We start from the raw sequence: 14,629 nt of genomic DNA, 5'->3' as shown, positions 1-14,629 counted from the left end.
GGCGCCATTTTCCTCCACAATTGGCACCATTGGTTAGCCATGTTTATATTGCCTAAAACCTGTTGGAAGTCTAAACGTAGTAGAACTCACAGGTAATTTAATTAGTTTAATTAATTATTTAATTTATTGACAAGAAACAAGAAGGTTTCTTTTGCAAAATTCATTCATTAGGTCTCGTTTGGAAGGTGAATTTTTTAGATGTTTGTCTAAAATTTTACTGTAACTTACTGTAGAAGTTTTTAAAAAATTTTTTGAAATGTATAGTTCAAAAATTTTGAAAAGTTTTTTAAAATTACTGTAATTAAAATTTTAAAAAAACTTGTAATAAATAAACTTGGCAAAAAACTTGGTTCTAGGTTTCTTCAAATAATTAGGATATAAAGGTAAATTCTCACAATCTTTTATCAGCAATAGGCGCCAATTTATTCTAAAGAGAAGTTAGTCCTATTTTTTAAACCGCAAAGGAGGTGAGTGTTAGTGTGTCAAAAACTTCAGCGGAGGTTTATGCAATTATCCCTTAGTCTTATCGGCTCTTCCTACGATCCCTCCCGCTACAACTGGCTCCTTTCATTTCTTTATATTCTTTGTAGTAAACTTGACAATTTTTCGAGTTTCCAGAAATATTCAGCTCATTTTCCTTCTTTATTCTGGTTTGGAAGTTGTAACAAAAGAGGGAGGCTTACCAGATTATCCCTGGGGAAAGTTGTTTTGAGTTTCTCATCTTCATTCCAGCTTCCATTTTTTCTTCTATTTCCTATCATTTCACTCTATCAGGGAGAAATATATATATATATATATATTTTATAATAATCAAGTTAATAGGTCCATCATCCACCCAAGATGCAGGAAATCGAAAGCAATTGAAAAAGGTTGTAGGTATTAGTTCCTATCAGTTACATATGGTGATGTTTTCTAACTCTGCCAACATATGGTGATTATCCTCGCAAAACTTCAGTCTACCATCTGATCAGCAACTTGTCCTCATGATGGATTCTCTTAATCTATTTTTTCAATCTTTGATTCGTTGGTGGCATCAATATTAATAGCTTGAGGAGTCTCTTCGATCAGTAGAGGCCGACACCAGAAAAAACCTCAGCATCTTATAGAGTGGAAAAATAACAAATATATTATCCATAGTTGAATTATAAAAATCCTTGGACACCCTTTTCCTATTTCGGTTTGGCTTTTGGATAATAAAAAATTTTCAGATTACATGTTTAAAAGGATTTTAAGAAAAAGAAAAAAGATACATATACCGGCGGGAGGTGCGTCAACTTCAAGTGCTTTTATTTAATTTGCGTTCTTTTCTGTGGTAGGAGTATACATCGTATCTAAGTTCAGGCTAAAAAAAATATGATACTAAATACACCAATGGATGATTCATAGCACTAGATGCATCATACAAGAACATATATATATATATATATATATATGTGAATTTCTTAAATTGAAAAGGATTTTCAACGTAGTATAATATATCTCCCTTTTCCTGAAAAAGATTGAGGTTAAAGTTGTGATCAGTGGTACTAATTTGTTCTTTTCTTTTTCACGTTCTTAAGTTTATTAATTAGAACTCGATCATTCGGTGTGCACATGATGTGATGTAATTGCAGAAAGCCTACGCTTGATATTGTCAAATTGGGATTATACCACCGTGTGAAAAGAGTGCCCGTTTGCCTACAAATCCTACATACGGATTTTTCATAGGAATCTATAGGATTTCTTTAGCACTGCTCATGCAGGCATATAGAGTTGAATAAACAGAAAAGTGGAGCATTTCGGGTTCTCCATCTTTTCCTAATCCATACTAATTAAAGGATCAGAATATAAGTCAATGTGAAAAGGTAGAATTTCAATTAAATGAATCGAGCAACTAGCAAGCGCAATGGCTTGATGTCTGCTTTATCTTTCACTTAGGTGTTGTGCTCTACTAGAATGAGCTAAAAGGAGATGCCTCGATGCAAGTGTATGCATAAGATAGAAGTTTGTCTTCATTAGTAAACTTGAAAGTGATCAAAGTTGGCTTATTAATCATCCAATTTAATAGTATTGAGATACTGATCTCTGTTGGAATGAAGCAAGTGCACAGTGCAAAGTTCTTAACCCGCGGGGAAAGTTCCTTGCAAAAGATTAAAAGTCTGCCTTTATTTTGCTTTTACAAATATGTCAGTGTTACTAATTTTGCTATGTTTGCATGAACGATGAATTTTCAGTAACCATTTACTCTTTCTTCGGACACCTGAAATTTTCTTTTTGTTATTGTTTATACACATGCAATTTTGAGGACTTTATCATAAATACAGTTTGATATTTTTTTTGACAAAACTTTATAATTTCATTAAAAGACAAAATTACATCATGCACGCACACATACAAGATGGATTACAACAGAAAACAGGCACATACAGAGGTTTATTCAACGCATAATTCTCAGTACTTGTGGTGTGTGTACATCCAACTTACCGCGCCTAGTTACTTGCGCTGCTCCAATTCCATCATACCATACTATTGCCTTCCAGTCTAAATTCATTTTTTTTAAACAGATATGTTTCCCTTCTACTAATATTAAAATCCCCGCAAAGCTAAAGCATATGCAAAGTAAGGCAATGAGATTAGGGGGAGTGTTCTTCGCAAAAGGAGAAAAACAGAAGAAAAGAATAATATGAGTAACTCCCCGCCTTGCTTTCCATTATTACATATTGTATAACCATAATACCGTCTCTCTTTTGGCTATATAAAGCCCTTTCCTCCGTCCCGGAACATATAAGCTACCACATGGCTTGATACGTGGGGAGTTCATATTTGAACCTACCGCTGAGATCATTCTCTCCTTTTCACTCTCTCTGTCTATACGTGTGTGTTTATGTGCGTGCTTTGGGCTAATTAGGGCATCTCCAGTCCTACATATAATGTACAAGTTGCACATGTCACAAGCTTGGCTCTCCCATTTTCAGGTTTTATTGCTAAGTTTGCTTAATTGTTTGTTGCTTTTGCAGTTTGATGCGGTTGGATTGAGGTTTGGATATACCTTAAAAAAGAGAGCTTTCTTCAGTCCACTCATGGGTGGCAGTAGGATTCAATTAGCTGCCGACTCATTCATCCAAATGCTGAGTAAGATTGGTACTCAGTAACTGAGTGAATGATGCGGGAGAAAAATTGATTCTTAAGCTTCCTGTACTTGGACTGAAGGGAGCTCCCTTTACTTTTATCATCTATATTAACCTGAGATTCGGCCTTTTCAGTCTTCATCAGCTCTAGTCTTGCAGGTAGATATGTTTTGCTTATTCTGCACCTCAACATACAGCAGGCAAAAGTAGAAGATAAGTGTAGATTACTAATAGAGTACTATATTCTGCATATGATGATGTTTGACTCATCATGAGCTTGAGGGCTTGGTTTGTTTAAAGAAACCGATTATACATCTTGACTAGATTCTGTGACCATGATGTTTGTCTTTCTAACATTATTATATGGAGAATTTAGTTGTTTAGGGAAGAGCTTCACCACTAATCAACTAACCCATTTTCGCATGTCGATTGTCTTTTTCTTTCATTTGTATGCTAGGCATATGTTGAATGTTAATTCAACTATAACCCCAGTGGATGGGAAACAATGGATTTAGGGTTTCGTCAAAGTGACTTTCTTGTCATGCTGTAAACGCTCTACGACAATGCGTTTCTTGGTTATTGCCCACTTATTGCATCAAGTTCCCAGATATGTCTCTCAGAAGCTGATGCAATTACCAAAATATCCTCGTCATCCATCCAAAGTTCCAACTGTGGGTATACCTTGAAAATATGCTAGTGCTAAATTTATACCAGCTAGTATACTTCTCTTCGATTTATCCTTTTCGGTTTCTTTGGTAAGCATGTCAAGATTTATTCGTGTCTTCTGATTTTTTTTTTCCTTTTCCTTTTTATGATCCACAATCTTGTTTTAGCTGCAAGTTCTCAAGAAGATCGACCAATGAGCCAAGGGATTCATTACATCCAAAAATTGGCAGAATGTTTCAAAGGACGTACTTTCTTGGACCCATGAAGAGAAATCATCCAGAGCTCCTGAACAGGAGGATGCTCCCAGCCTCAAGGCTATAAACATAGTGATATTGTAGAAGGTGCAGTCAGTTAATTTACCACTAATCTGTGTCTTGACTAGGGGTTAACTGGTCTAAATTTGCATAGCTTTCCAGTAGATCTTGATCCTTTATAACATTAGACCAGCTCTCGTGTACTTGACTTTGTGTATTAATTTAATATCCATTGTATAACTAGGGCCAATTCCTGAAGTTTGTACTTTTTTAGATGGTTTGTATGGATGGTGACATTATAATTAGGGCCAATTCCTCGTTTGGATTGCGTTTTTTTTTTTTAAAATTTACATTTTCTATAAGCGCATTTCTCAATCACTATTCTACTTCGCGTATGTCGATATATTTTTTTACAATGACTTCAGAAAATAGAAATCCAAACGGACCCTTATCTATCGGAGCTTGTTTTCATACTTAGCCAACAATTTGTGTATGTACTAACATGAAAAAAAGGTAAAATTGTAGGTTCAGATGATTATATTTTAAGGGAAGAGCTCTATTCGTAATATATATATATATATATAGGGCTACATCGATGTTATTGGAGGAAATGTAAATTTTGGGTCAATATATTACCAATAGCGGAGTTATTTTGGTACTCGCGTCATTGCTACTGCCTTGGCTGCACTGCAACTCTTGAGAATATTTGAATGGAACCCTAAAAAGCAACTAGAGATCAAAGGGAAACAGAAATGCCACTGCATTAGTCTTGCTATAATGCAGTACTTTACGAATTGTTTCATCCCACATTGCTGTCTTCTGAATTTTCATGGGAAAATGACCTGCTACACAAATCAATCTACTCAAAAGGAAACAACAACTTCCACCACACAAAAGTTTTCACCATTTGGACTTATTTTACATCCCTTCAAGCCTAGCAACTCCACACTAAACATGGAAATAAGCAACACTTAGAAATTGAAAAATTATATGTTTTTTTTTTTAATAATATGCCAGTTTTTTTTTTCTCGTGCTATCTATAATTGATCAGTGCACCATCTTTAGCAAACACAAAGTCCCCTTATCCTTTGTCATCAATGATAGTATATTATAGCACAATGGGAAAGGAATTTCCACGCGTCAAATCTGCGAAGGGTACCCGATGAATTATCCTAAAACTCAATCTAGTGCTCCCCCCACTGCTACTCTTCCCTCGAAATTTCTTTAGCCTTGTTGTTCTCTGGGTGCGATTTGACGTTCAAAATTTGCTCTTAATTCTACGCAGAGGTCCGAGTAATTAATTAAAGCTCGAAACATATTCCTTTAGCTTTTGGACGGGCCCTAGATGCTCCAATCCACTGGGAGAAGAAGATTAAGTTATATCGAGTATCTTAATGACATCTGCCTGTCCAGCATCGATCATCTTAAAACCTGGAATATTTAGTAGCTGGTTGAACACATCCTAAAGTAATCTGAGCTTGATAAACAAAACGCAAGTCAAATGCTGTAGCCAGCTAGTGACATTCATTCATTTTAATCTAAAACATTTTGTATTTTCACTTTTTATGTCAATTATTACTTGTTACTATGATAATATATTACTTTTCCTAATCTTGAATTAAAAAACAGATACGATGTAACTTCATCAGATGTAACACATTATGAGATCGAAGTGGCCTTTTTTGTTTCTACACCAATTTAAGTTCCAATTTCCAGCGGGAGACACGTTTTCATAAGGATTCAAGATAGCTGCCAGTTAAAAGTAGTAGTGTTGTTCATGCAAACGCCAAACTGTAACTGGGGCCTGTCTCACCATGATTTTCTTCGGATTAAATACATAACTGTTGAAGAAGAAGCTGTTGTTGGATATAAACTAAGGCGACTTTCCAATGAATAGGATCATTAGAACTCCCTATGGACACAGACACGATCAAGCTCAGGCAGCGGCTGCCCACCACCCTGCTTTCCTACACAGTCAACACTGATCAGTCCCTACCATTCAAATTCATTAATGAACAATGGTTGCCATTTATGATTCTCCTTCAATTGTGTGAACAACAATAAACGAGAGAGAGAGAGAAGGGATTGTTCCGATCCGGGCTCTTGCTCAAGGATGGGAGTGGGACAATATGAAATAGGAATTTATTATGGAATTTCCTCAAAAAAAAAAAAGGAATTTATTATGGAATAGGCATCTGATTTTCTTTTTGGTTTCATTTTGATGATATAATTTACAGAAAGCAAGCTGTGCTAGGTGTTGGATATTCTCTTGTGAAAAGATTCCTTGATGTTGTTTTGAGTTAATTTTTAGCCTTACAGTTTCATCATTATAATCATGACATTTTTTTTTTTAAGTCAAGACCTCCTACTTACATTCCTTTTCACCTTATTACCGCCTAATTCAACCCTCCCCAACAAATCATGACAAGTTTTAGCAAGCTTCACAACAAAATGTTTTTGGAGAGAACACAGGTTGAGATAGTTGTGTGGTAAAAAAAAATAATAATAGGAGGGATAAAAAAGATTCCAAGAACAGCACAAGAAGGAAGATGAACTTTGTAGAAGTCCAACCCTAAATCTGTTTGATATGATGGATCTTGTTCTCAGTTGTTTTAAATTTTACAAAATTTGATTATAAAACCTGATTATGGAGAATAATTATAATCAGTAAAAACTACTATTTGGATAACTATAGATTTTAACAATTTTTGTCATTACAAAATCTATAATCAGAATACAAAAAAAAAATCGATAATATCACAAAAGCTAATTATCCAAAAACAGAATCTATAATAACTCAAAATAATCAAACCAGATCAAACCCTATTGTTGGCCTTTTTTCAGCTACCCAAAAGGCGTGCCTTATTTTGGGAGTGTCAGGTGACGCCTTTATGTGACTGAAACCTTTTTACGACCCAGGCATTGAGTTGAACTTTCGACCGCTCAGAAAGACCACGCCACTCAGAAAGACGTGGTTTTAATGGGGTGGTAAATTCCGCCTTCATGTGGATGGATGGATACCTTTGCGACGAAATTCGCACTGCATGTCGGCCCACGAACAGCAGCGTGGAAAGCATAGAATTCCTATTTCCTAAACATGGCTTCAAAAATTAATTGTAAAATGGAAAGTATTTGCAGGAAACTAAATCAATTGTAGCCAGACTGACAGCTGTTGCTTAGCTAGTTTCCCCCGGTTCAGAAACCAGGAAAATTTGCAGAAAATTGCTACGACAAATTTGTCTTCAGCAGGATTAGATAATTGGAGTCGAATTGGACCAGCATGATTGTTGGAAATGTCCAGACCAAAAGAATTTGTCCTGGGCCTTTTGGCCCAGAAATACAACCAGTGAGAGTCCATGGGGATCGTTTGCTAAAATATTAGTCACAACATATTAATCAACAAAATTGGATGAAAACTTCTTTAAACTTTTTGGTTGCTGAAGTTTATGATTTTTTTTTCCTACTTGCTAGAATCAAATAATTTTGAGCTGTTTATTTTTTGGCCAAATATGTACTGCATTTAGCAACAATTCACAAATGACATTTGGTGAATTTTCAGGTTGTGTAAAGAAATTTAGTAAGGATAATTTTGCCATGAAAAGATATGATGTTATCTTTAGGCACTAAAATGTTAGGCAACATATACATATTGAGTTTAGGTGGGGAAAGTGTAGAGGCAAGATTGCGGGAATGGTTTTGCCCAACCGCAACTGCTAATCCGGACTCCCAAAGCCAAGCACAGCAATAGAGCCTGATCATACTATGGAGGAGAAGCCAGGCAATGACGCGAAACAACTGGAAATCTTTGAAGTTGGCCCTTGTGCAGATGGCTACAGCATGGGATTCTTGATAGGCCACAGGTTCTCCGGACAGATAAGAAGTAGGCTTGCCACAGACCTTATCCTTCAAAACCGGCTGCTGCCATTTGCTCAAACTCCTCAAGGCCACAAGCTCATCAAAGCTTTATCTGAAAATAACCAGAAAAAGTTCCCCAATTACTGGAATGAACTTCTGGGAACTGCTCAAGGAAGTGGGGTGCCATTTCTTGATGTAATGTTTGCGCTCAAAAGCTAATGAAACGCTAGGAATGTTCATTTATCATGGTCAAAACTTGAAGTCTCCTGTTTTGTTTTATCATTATTGTTTTTTTTTCTTTTGCCCAGATTTTGCTGCTCAACTTCAGGAAGGAAATACTTCCATTTATACCGAAATCCGAAGCAGATTTGAGTTCGAGGGACGATAACAATGATGATTGCTCTGATATACTTGTGGTTAGTGATTACATGGCTATTGCAGCTCATAATGAGGATGCAAATGTTGCTTTAATAGGCCACACGTAAGTTCTTTTGCAGCCTCTGAATGTTAATACAATAATGTCTATTTGACCCACGTGATATACTGCAAGCTACAGGCTTGAAATGAAATGCCGCTGCAGGTATTTGATCAAGGGAATACTTCCAAATGGACTATGTTTCACTGCTTATACATATGCAGGAGAGCTTCCAAGCTGTGCCTTTGCCTTTAATAGTCTTGGATTGGTACTTCTGGATACTTACTTTGCCTGAATTGTACTTCTGGTTTCAGTTCAAGTCAATAAATTGCTCTGGAGCCATCACTCATGAAATTGTACTCTCTAGGCATTTACGCTGAACTCTGTACCGCCGTCTCAGTCTGAGATTGTGGCTGGTGGGATTGGCCGGAACTTCATTTCGAGAGACTTGCTTGAAGCCGAGAGCATGGATGATGCCTTAACCGTAATACATCTCTCTTTAACAGTATAATTAACTTTGAATTGAGGGGAGGATAGGTACTAATTTGAATGTTTGTTTTGGTTTTAGAGAATTCGTTCATCAGAAGTTTCCGTGGGACACAGTTACAATCTGATTGACACAGGGACGCGGAGAATTTTGAACGTGGAAACTGCATCAAGAACTCGAGTTTCCGTACTTGAGGTTGGGGAAACTCCATTCTTCCATGCAAATATGTACCTTCATCTTCAAGTTCACCAGGTGACATGTTTAGGAGACGTATGAAATTATACAAAAATCATGTTTAGAGTCAGCTAATTACTGTTGTGTTGATTACTATATTGTACCAGTTCAATGTTATACAATTAAACCTCTTCTACAAAAAGTAACGAATGGAAGAGGTCAATCATCGATCTGTTCTTGCCATTCTAACATCAGAATAGAAGAGTTTCAATCCATTATATGAACTCTTATAGGTGTATAACCATACAAGCACTTCCCCGTTTTCGGCTGTTCAGGTACAGGATGAGAATTCACTGACTAGACAAAAAAGTGCTGCTCTACTGCCAAAGAGTTCAAAAATTGATTTCCTTTCGCTCCTTGGAGACACAAGTGATAAAACATACCCCATTTATATGACAGGTTGCTTATGGAAATCCGTAACATTCTTCTCTGCTGTGCGGTTAAGTATTTTGTGCCTAATGCCGTTTGCCTTTCTTACAGGACCAGTACTTTACACCCTCTGTACGGTTCTTATTGATTTAGATGACAATACTCTATCGATTACAGAAGGGAACCCAAAGCAAAGAGAACCCTCGTATGTGTTTTCAATGTCATAAAAGCAGCTGGACATATCCCCAGAGAAGAAGATTCGCATGTTGTCAAGCAAAAAGCAAGGTCTATGACTTCTTAATCTTGTTGTAGTAGTCTGCCTAAGCGCTGATGCTCATTAACTCGTGGTTTTGCAAGGGAGGTGTTTCCCTTCTTGGATCTCTTGCTTTCATCTTCCGTTTTTAGTGTTCTACCTCTTACTTGGATGCAAATTATGAAGTCTTGTCTTTCCCAAACAAAGGAGAAGACGAATTTATCTGCAATTCTACCATGACTAATATTCCTGCATTTGGAAAGAAATCACGTATTAGGGATGATAGCATCCTCGCCCAACCCCCAACCCACTTGGAAAACAAAAAAAAAAAAAAACTGTTTCAGTTAAATGATCACATCAGATACATCAATAGATTATTTCTGATACTATTTGCTGACTATCAGCAAATTAATCAAAATCAAATCTCTCTTTAGAGTTTGTATTGTCATTTCAATTTAAAGATCAAGTGACTCTACCCATACAAAATCCAGGATTTAACTAAGCCAATTGCATTTGGTAAAGTCGGTGTTGAAGTTAGGGTCCGAAAAGTTAAAAGATCTTAAACAACAACGTTAAGCTTTAAACTAATGGACAACAAATTATTCTAAATCTTCTTTGAAACTCACTGGTCAAGAACCCCAAAAAAAAAAAAATAATACACTTGTACAAGATTAACTTCCAAAACTACGTACAAAGGTGGATACCTTGACATACAATTCCGTAGTGTAATAAGACTCGTATTCACAAAACACCCGGTAGATGGGCTTGCAAGCTACCAAATCAAGCCTAGAAGGAGACTTTGGAGCCCTTTAAACGCGAGCGGGACCTTTGGCTCCTTGTCCTTGCTTCAATGAGCTTCGCCTTTAAAGTATTCTCCTTCAAATCTGGAGGCAATTTTGAAGAGGATTCAGATATCTCCAGCTCATTGGATGGAAGTCTCTCGGTCCATTGCCTTACCGGACTCGCACGACTTCTCCAGACAGAACTACCACCAGATGCTAGCCCATAATCTTTTTCAGGATGCGTGCTCCCACTCTCTGATAACAAATAATGGCTCCTTATTAAATTATCAATCATGTAGTTAGAGTTAGGTTCAGGGGTTCCATCTGGTTTATTTCTTCTCACTGAACTGCCCTCTTCTGTTGCTTCACCTATTTCAGACCTCTTTGAAATGCTAATTTCAACTGGATTCAATGCCTGGGAATTTCTCTGATCCAAATCTTCAAAATGGTCTTTGCTTTCACTATGCAATACAGCTCGAGCCATCTGTTCTTCAAACTTCACCTGCAAACTGGCTGGACTACGTGATTTTGTTTTGTCATTGGATGGAAGTTTCTTTGTTTGATTTTGCTTCAGTCTATCATCAATATGATCCTCCTCAACATCATTCTCTTGGGATTTTATCTCAAGAGCACTTGGTTTGTGTAGCTCAAAGCAATGTGACCCACTACCTGCAGAATCATCTGCATCGTCCTCATCTTGAGGAGCACTAACACCAACATTCAGAGGGGTTGATTCCAAAGTGCTCTTACGAAATTTAACATCTCTTGCTGGCAAATGGTTATTCTTGTTACTCTTGGAAATTCTTTTAGCTCGAAGAAAGGCCTCTATTTCAGAGTTCAACTTGTCCACAACCACAGTCCTACCTCCTAAATTATTCTGGTGCTCAAGCTTCATCTGCATTCGCTCATCAAGCCATGATTCGGACATATGAAGTACTAAGTGATCATGACCAGCTTTTTCAGTCCAGTCCTTGTCATACCTCTGTCTTAGAGCACGCAGTTCTTGTTCAGAATCTCTTATTCCCCAAGCAAACTCATCGCAAAGGTCTTCTAAAAGCACACGTGATTTTCTCTCTTTCTCTAGCTCTTTTAAAGCTGTTGCAAATGACATTTTCACCTCATGAAGCTCCCGGGCTAATTTCCGGTGCAGGCTCTCTGAGCGCTTTCTCAACTTCCTTTCATCTTCAAGTTCTTCCCTTACAGATTGAATAGCCAAATTAATGCGATCCTGCTCCTTGCTTTTTCTGGCTAATTTATCCTCTGCAATCTGTTTCATCAATTCATCTATCTCCTGTCGATCGGCTTGCTGATCTCTTACCAACTCTTTGATACGGGCACGAGCATGGTCTAATTCCTTCTTCAGTTCTCGCACCAGTGATACATTGGAAGCATGCTGCTCTTCAAGGCTCCAAATTCGATTCAATACCTTTAGCAGTTCTGTAGATGTCTTGAGGCTATAGCTTGTCTCACCAATCCTTCCCCTGAAGCCTATAGAACTGCTAGGGCTAATGGCAGGGTTATAAGGTGCCACCTGAAAGACACAAGTTATAGGTTGAGCTGTAAAGGCTATGCATGCATAGACCATTCATGATCAATCATTGTACAACTAAAGGATGCCTATCGGCCATGTGATGCTATGGTAAGACGACGTTTTTCCAAACTTGAAAAATAATTCATTGACAGAAAATGTGACACAGGAGTTGTTTACAATAAGGGAAATGGGAAAAGGGAAAGGGAATTGGGTGAAGAATGGGTAGATTGCATGAATTTCCCTGTGGCATACAAAGCTGCATGGCTCCATGGTTTTTTTGGTGGACATATCCTGGATGTGACGAGCGTTTTCAGCAAACTATGAGTCTCAAAAGTTTTTAAACAGAACCATACACTATCCAGTGAATAAAAAACAAATAATAGGACAAGTTAAATCGTGTTATTTTATAAAGATAATGAAAAGATAAATCTGGATTTTGCCCATAGAGTTAACGTACGAGGCCAAAAAATGCAGAGCAAGCTACAGCAAACTTAAAAGAGATCAAGATTCTTCAAATGGTTTCTCCATAAAACAGTTATAAGCAAAGACAAGTCAAGCTGTATTAGGAAAGAGCAAAGAACATGATGTGTACCTCCAATGAACTACCATAACTAGCAGGAGAAACAGGTTGTAAGGCATGATTGCTTCTTTCAGCGGGTCGGTGATGTTGCATCAGTAAAGCGACATGCCTCCTCAAACTGCTAGCACTTCCGGGCTGGCATTAGAAAATGGGAGAAGTTATCAGCAAAGTGAACATTAGAACATAGAACTATGCCAGCTTGAATTAATTTCATCGATGAAGAACATGAAAGATCAAATGATGCATCCATTCCTAAATATTCCAAAAGCACGACAGTGCTGAACATCTATATGATATCCACAATACAAGATCATCAGAAGTAAGTTCCATGATTAAGGGGAGAAAATATAAACCCAACTTAGGCACACATTCCAAAATTCCATTCCTGTGAAGTAAAGAAACACCAATACAAGTTGACATAATTTCATAAGACAGTAAAGCACCCCATTCGCCATCAGATGCATGATGGAAACCACAAGCAGCCTAACCCCCAAACCTAAAAAAAAGTCCATTGTCCAAGAGACAACAATATAATCGAGCGACATAGAATTTGCAATTAGCTTGACAAGAGCCCCTGGCCACCAATTTGAGAAGAGAAATTCCATAAGGATGAAATGATTGCAGTTAGGCAAGCCCCTGGCCGCCTAAGAAGCACAATTATCAAAACAATCAAACATTACCCAAAACGATGGACGCCTCGTCAAATTGCTAAGTTCCAAGATCAAAGCTTTTACAGATCACAACAAAAAAAAGGTGAAAATCAAGAACAGGAATATCCCAAGAAAACTCATGAATGATAGACCAATAGCCAAAACAATTAAAATCCAGTAAAACTAGCTGACAAGATATCGCAGGGAAAAAAAAGGGAAAAAGAAAGAATAACCCATGAAAGAAGATAGAAGAGTCTATATACCAGGTCAGGCGAACTAGGTGAAGGATCAGGGTGTTGAAGATCACCCTTGTCGTCATAAGGGTGGTGCTGATGGTGCTGGTGGTAGTGGAGGCGTCGGATTCTCGGAGGAGCTATGCCGACACCCTGGTGCATTCTAGAAAGAGGCAGCTTGTAATGATGAAGTTCCCAAAGGGTGGCAGCGAGTTTTCTTGCAGAAACAGAAGGAAACTGAAAAGGGCTGACTCCAGCGTTGGTAACTTGCACCCTTTCAACTTCTTCGCCACCGCCCCCACCACCCCTACTATGATGATGAGCAGCAGCACTAGTACTATTGGCAGCTAAAAGAGGGAGGGGGAGGTTTTGTTGTTGTAGTTGTAATTGTAGCTCTAGTCTCCAAAAGGGTACAACCGGAGTGCTATGTCCCCCTCTTTTCCCTACTCTCTTCAACTTTTCCCCCAAATTTTCTTGCTTTTCTGCTGGCCCTTTCCCACTTTTTTCTCTCCTTTTCATCTCTGTCTATAGTCTACACCTCAAAGTTGCCTTCTTTTCTTTATTGTTTCATTTTCTCATCCCTTCTTCTCTCTCTTCTCTCTTCACTTACTTGTCCATATGGTTTAACTTGCTGCTAGGCTTAGCTAGTTTTCTTACAAATCCATCAATCTTTGTACTTGTACTTTTTTGTTTGTGGACTATGGCTCTCACGGCGGAACTGGAATTCTGGGATTCTTTCTGTTGTGGCTCCATGGCAAGTAAACTTTTTACGAGGAGAGGGTCCTATGTCCTATGGCTGGCTATTGACTATGATACAGGCAAAAGCGCAATATATTACCTGCCCACACGTTCATTTTTACCTTTCCGGGAGATGTGAATGCAGGCTAGAATCAACAATCGAGTTACTTCACTGCTCAATAATCTTCAATGCTATTTGATAAAATCTTAAGGGGGAAAAAGGGGAAAATTCTTTCTATTTTTTGGATTTATCGTAGAGTGTAAAAAAAAACTGTAATGAAACGTAAGATAAAAAGTTGTTTGAAAAATTTTTCTACAAAAAACTTTAATCCATACAAAAAACTTTAATCCAAACAAGGCTGGCCAGCGTTCCATTCCATGCAGTACTAGTTTGGATAGGAGATTATTTGAAATATTATCTGAAATAATTACTGTAACACTTTTTATGATATGATGTATATGAGATAAAAAAGTA

The 14,629-nt window shown here is 37.6% G+C and overlaps 2 protein-coding genes across 5 annotated transcripts; one reads left to right on the top strand and one right to left on the bottom strand.

The window, feature by feature from the left end:
- Positions 1-7,715: 7,715 nt before the first annotated feature.
- LOC113781580 lies at positions 7,716-9,869 on the top strand. 3 transcript variants are annotated; one of them, XM_027327538.1, is made up of 7 exons: positions 7,716-8,077; positions 8,191-8,363; positions 8,463-8,565; positions 8,665-8,781; positions 8,866-9,036; positions 9,294-9,417; positions 9,499-9,869. In XM_027327538.1, the coding sequence occupies exons 1-7, from the start codon at positions 7,790-7,792 to the stop codon at positions 9,612-9,614; spliced, it is 1,092 nt and encodes a 363-aa protein (XP_027183339.1). In that variant the 5' UTR covers positions 7,716-7,789; the 3' UTR covers positions 9,615-9,869. The 3 variants fall into 3 exon arrangements, with proteins under 3 accessions (XP_027183339.1, XP_027183340.1, XP_027183338.1); XM_027327539.1 differs by having other exon boundaries at positions 8,439-8,565; positions 8,866-8,979; XM_027327537.1 differs by having other exon boundaries at positions 8,439-8,565.
- LOC113781579 (uncharacterized protein At5g41620-like) lies at positions 9,801-14,157 on the bottom strand. 2 transcript variants are annotated; one of them, XR_003469636.1, is made up of 4 exons: positions 13,447-14,157; positions 12,546-12,668; positions 10,345-11,953; positions 9,801-9,889 (listed from the first exon to the last, which is right to left on the bottom strand). XR_003469636.1 is itself a non-coding variant. In XM_027327536.1 (3 exons), exons 1-3 carry the CDS (start codon positions 13,933-13,935, stop codon positions 10,427-10,429), a joined length of 2,139 nt encoding a protein of 712 aa, XP_027183337.1. In that variant the 5' UTR covers positions 13,936-14,157; the 3' UTR covers positions 10,240-10,426. The 2 variants fall into 2 exon arrangements, 1 of the variants encoding a protein (XP_027183337.1); XM_027327536.1 differs by lacking the exon at positions 9,801-9,889 and having other exon boundaries at positions 10,240-11,953.
- Positions 14,158-14,629: the final 472 nt, after the last annotated feature.

This window comes from Coffea eugenioides, chromosome 8, assembly GCF_003713205.1.
Source record: "Coffea eugenioides isolate CCC68of chromosome 8, Ceug_1.0, whole genome shotgun sequence".
Classification (NCBI taxonomy): Eukaryota; Viridiplantae; Streptophyta; class Magnoliopsida; order Gentianales; family Rubiaceae; genus Coffea; species Coffea eugenioides.
This window is presented reverse-complemented; position numbering and strand designations above follow the sequence as displayed.

Excerpts from the sequence above, each read along its gene's own strand:
- LOC113781580 (XM_027327537.1), top strand. The coding sequence starts at position 7,790 with ATGGAGGAGAAGCCAGGCAATGACGCGAAACAACTGGAAATCTTTGAA. Across the intron at positions 8,078-8,190 it reads GTGGGGTGCCATTTCTTGAT|ATTTTGCTGCTCAACTTCAG; the intron begins GTAATGTTTGCG and ends TCTTTTGCCCAG. Across the intron at positions 8,364-8,438 it reads GTTGCTTTAATAGGCCACAC|GCTTGAAATGAAATGCCGCT; the intron begins GTAAGTTCTTTT and ends TGCAAGCTACAG.
- LOC113781579 (XM_027327536.1), bottom strand. The coding sequence starts at position 13,935 with ATGAAAAGGAGAGAAAAAAGTGGGAAAGGGCCAGCAGAAAAGCAAGAA. Across the intron at positions 12,669-13,446 it reads CACCTAGTTCGCCTGACCTG|CCCGGAAGTGCTAGCAGTTT; the intron begins GTATATAGACTC and ends TTCTAATGCCAG. Across the intron at positions 11,954-12,545 it reads GTTATGGTAGTTCATTGGAG|GTGGCACCTTATAACCCTGC; the intron begins GTACACATCATG and ends TGTGTCTTTCAG.